The sequence below is a fragment of the Echinops telfairi genome, unplaced genomic scaffold (genome assembly GCF_000313985.2).
Source record: "Echinops telfairi isolate 266 unplaced genomic scaffold, ASM31398v2 ScPeMD7_2;HRSCAF=8, whole genome shotgun sequence".
Lineage (NCBI taxonomy): Eukaryota > Metazoa > Chordata > Mammalia > Afrosoricida > Tenrecidae > Echinops > Echinops telfairi.
Window position 1 is genome coordinate 76,352,704 of NW_022103898.1, and position 3,209 is coordinate 76,355,912.

A 3,209-nucleotide genomic window follows, 5' to 3' on the forward strand; every position below is an offset into this window, starting at 1 on the left:
CCCTCCCCCTTCCCCGACCAGTGCAAGAAGTTCCGGGACCGGCTGTCAGCAGAGCAGGTGGAAGTCCTGCGGGAGAAGCTGTGTGCGAGCGAGCTGTTCAAGGACAGGAAGGCATCGTACCCCCAAAGGTGAGGGCCTCCAGTTCCTTCACGTGACCCCCCCACCTGCCCCCGTCCACATCAGCAGCAGTTCTGAAACTTTAGGGTGCCTTCGCAGCATCTGGAAGGTTTGGAAGCACCTGGATCGCTAGACCCGCTCTCCAGAGTTTTCAAGTCAGCAGGATGGGGGTGGGGGTGGGTGTCTAAGAATGTCCCTTCTTCCACTTTAATTTCGGTGAAGATCTGTGTGGCCGAACATACAGCCAGTCGTCCAGGGCTGCACGTCCAGGGCCTTCATTTGCTCATAGCATTCCCGGGGATGGCCGTTCTCTCACCTCCACTGACTCCGACTCCCAAGCACCCCAGCTCTTCCTGGCTGTGGACCAGGAGGGAAGAGGAGGCGTTCTACTCTCGTGAAGACTGCCAGTCTCAGAACCTCACAGAGGCCGTTCAACCCTGTCCTACAGGGTTCCCATGAGGCCCATCGACTCGATGGCCCTGACTCTTGGCTTGGTGACCGTGAAAAGAGTGAAATGCTCTTGGGTTTACAAATTTAGGGACACAATTGTAAAATAATTTGCTTTTCTAATAAGTCCATGGGTGGGTGCTGATGATGCTTTTGGTTGGGGGCCCTCTTTGGGAAACCCTGCTAGGGGCCAGCATCCACTGGAGGGTGGGAAGGAGCAAGGGGCGGGGGAGGATGTCGAGGAGAAGTCTGGAGGTAAAGACAGGGCCTTGGGGGTCAGTGGTGGGGACCTTGTCTCCACTGCACACTGTTCTGTGTATCCCCAGTGTCCCCATACAGTTCCGTGGTGACTACATCGGGCTGCAAGGGAACCCCAAACTACAGAAGCTGAAGGGCGGGGAGGAAGGGCCGGTTCTGATGGCAGAGACGGTGAAGAAGGTCAACCGTGGCAATGGCAAGGTGAAGGCCCGCCTCCAAAGTTCCTCCCCAGGCCTGCTCCCCAGGGGACCAGGCCAGACCGAGGGGGTGGCGTGTACGCTAGGGAGTTTCCTTCACCCCTGGCTCGGAGTGCAGTGGGGCGGGATTAATTCCTGTATTTCCTCACCCCTAGACCTCCTCTCGGATTCTTCTCCTGACCAAGAGACACGTGATCCTCACAGACGCCAAGAAGTCCCAGGCTAGGACTGTCATTGAACTGGACAGTCTGGCTGGAGTGTCCGTCACCAGCTTTAAGGATGGGCTCTTTTGCTTGCACATGAATGAGGTACCACGGTCCTGCTGGGGCAGGGCCTGGGACTAGCAAACGGCACCCTGGGGCTGGAGGTGACCAGGCTCAAGACCCCCCCATGCCGGGCCTGTTCCTTCATCCTCAGATGTCCTTTCCCTTTGAGGAAAGTGAATCCCTTCCTGGTATTTCCCCCTCTTCCTAAGATGGCATTGGTGGGCTCCAAGGGAGACTTCCTGCTGATCAGTGACCATGTGATTGAGCTGCTGACCAAGATGTCCCGGGCTGTGCTGGCTGCCATGCAGAGGCAGCTGCCCATCACTGTGACTGAGAAGTAAGGCTGTGAGCTGGGGTGGGCAAGGGAAGGGCAGGCAGATGACCAAGCTGCTGGTCACTGTGACCGGGAAAATTGATGTAGCCATAGAGTGGGGCGTACCAGGTCAGGGCAGGCCTGGGAAGTGAGTTCTCAGGTGGGCAGGTCAAGGAGCAGGCACCTACCTCAGGGAGCATAGGAGGGGCCATCACGAAATTCCTGGTGGTGGGGAGCCAGGTGCTTAGAGGGCGCGAGGGACTAGCCTTGCCTTTCCATCTGTCCCCTCTCCAGGTTCTCAGTGAAGTTCAAGGAGAGCAGTGTGGCCGTGAAGGTCATCCAGGGCCCTGGGGGCGGCGGCGGGGAGGGCAAGCTAAGCTGCAAGAAGAAGGGGAGTCGCAACCTGGAGGTGACTGTGCCGTGAGGGGAGCCGACTGCCTGAACAGCCCCATCTTCCTCCTGGACCAGCACCCACCCCCTACCCTCCCTACCCTCGGGGCTGACACCTCTGCTCACGGGGCGTCCTGGCAGGTTGAAAAGCCCTCGAGGAAGACACCCTTGCTTCTCCCAAACCTTTCCAGCCTTCTCCTGCAAACTGAGCGCCCCTGCCCCACACTATCCCCCCCCCCTCAGCCTCTTTGCCCACTAATGAAACATATGACTAATAAAACTACGTTTCTCCACCTTCTCACCCGGTTGCACGTAGACCCTCCTCTCTCTGCCCCTCTCCCCTTCCTCTCCCCTCCCCGCCTCTCCTGAGCCAGGGGAACACAGTTCATGAGAGTGGAAAAGAAGGGAAATTGTCTTTGGGCTCCTTGACCGGCTGAGCTCAGCTACGGTTTGAAGAGGCTGGGGGTGGGCAGAGGGGCAGGCAGGGATGGGGAGCAGGCCGCAGGTGGCCACTGGGCTGGTTCATTAAGTGTGTCCCTGGAGGGAAGAAGGAAAGATCCCGACTTGGTGGAAATGGAGACTCTTTGGAAATTCTGCCTGAAAAGAGGCCCAGAAGGCTCCCTCAGCTGAGGTGAACGGGGCAGGCAGGGTCCCCTGCACCCATGAGTGCCATCGCCTCCCACCTCCAAGCGGGGGGCACTCCTGCCTCCTTGTTATCCCAAACCTTACCAGCAGCCACCTGCGATGCCAGGCTGCTGCCAACCACTCTGCGGTGGGTGTTCATGAGCAGACGCACAGTCGGACATGGCTTCCCCTCATAAAGGCTCGAGCCGGGGGTAGCAGAGCCAAATTCCTTAACTCCACGTGCCAGGGAGGGTGGGGGAAGAGATGTTTATGAGACGGTGACTGTCAGAGGGGAGAGTCTGACAGCAACACAGGCTGGCGTCCTTTTGAAATCAGAATCCTCAGAGATGATGTGCTCTTTGGAATTCCTACCCTGGGGGATGCACACACAGCTATTTTACGTTGGCTCAGCTTTCAGGATCGTCATGGGAGGCAGTTGTTAACTATTAGCAAACAGACAGAACAGTAAGGCTCCTGAAGTCTTTGTCAGTCTCGGCATGTCTCTGTTGATTAACCAAAAACCCAATCTCACTGCCACCTGACTCACGGCGACCCTATGGGGCCGAGGGCTTCCGAGACTGTAGGTCTTTTTTTTTT

General features: G+C 57.6%; 1 protein-coding gene across 1 annotated transcript in view; it reads left to right on the forward strand.

Annotated features, from left to right (window-relative positions):
* MYO1A (myosin IA) overlaps positions 1-2,171 on the forward strand; it is a 24,920-nt gene extending 22,749 nt beyond the window's left edge. Inside the window, exons 24-28 of the mRNA XM_004700817.4 lie at positions 17-128; positions 891-1,023; positions 1,175-1,327; positions 1,495-1,622; positions 1,893-2,171. Of these exons, the coding sequence (XP_004700874.1) occupies positions 17-128; positions 891-1,023; positions 1,175-1,327; positions 1,495-1,622; positions 1,893-2,022 (656 nt within the window). The 3' untranslated portion in view covers positions 2,023-2,171. The remainder of the gene's footprint in view (positions 1-16; positions 129-890; positions 1,024-1,174; positions 1,328-1,494; positions 1,623-1,892) is intronic.
* Positions 2,172-3,209: the final 1,038 nt, after the last annotated feature.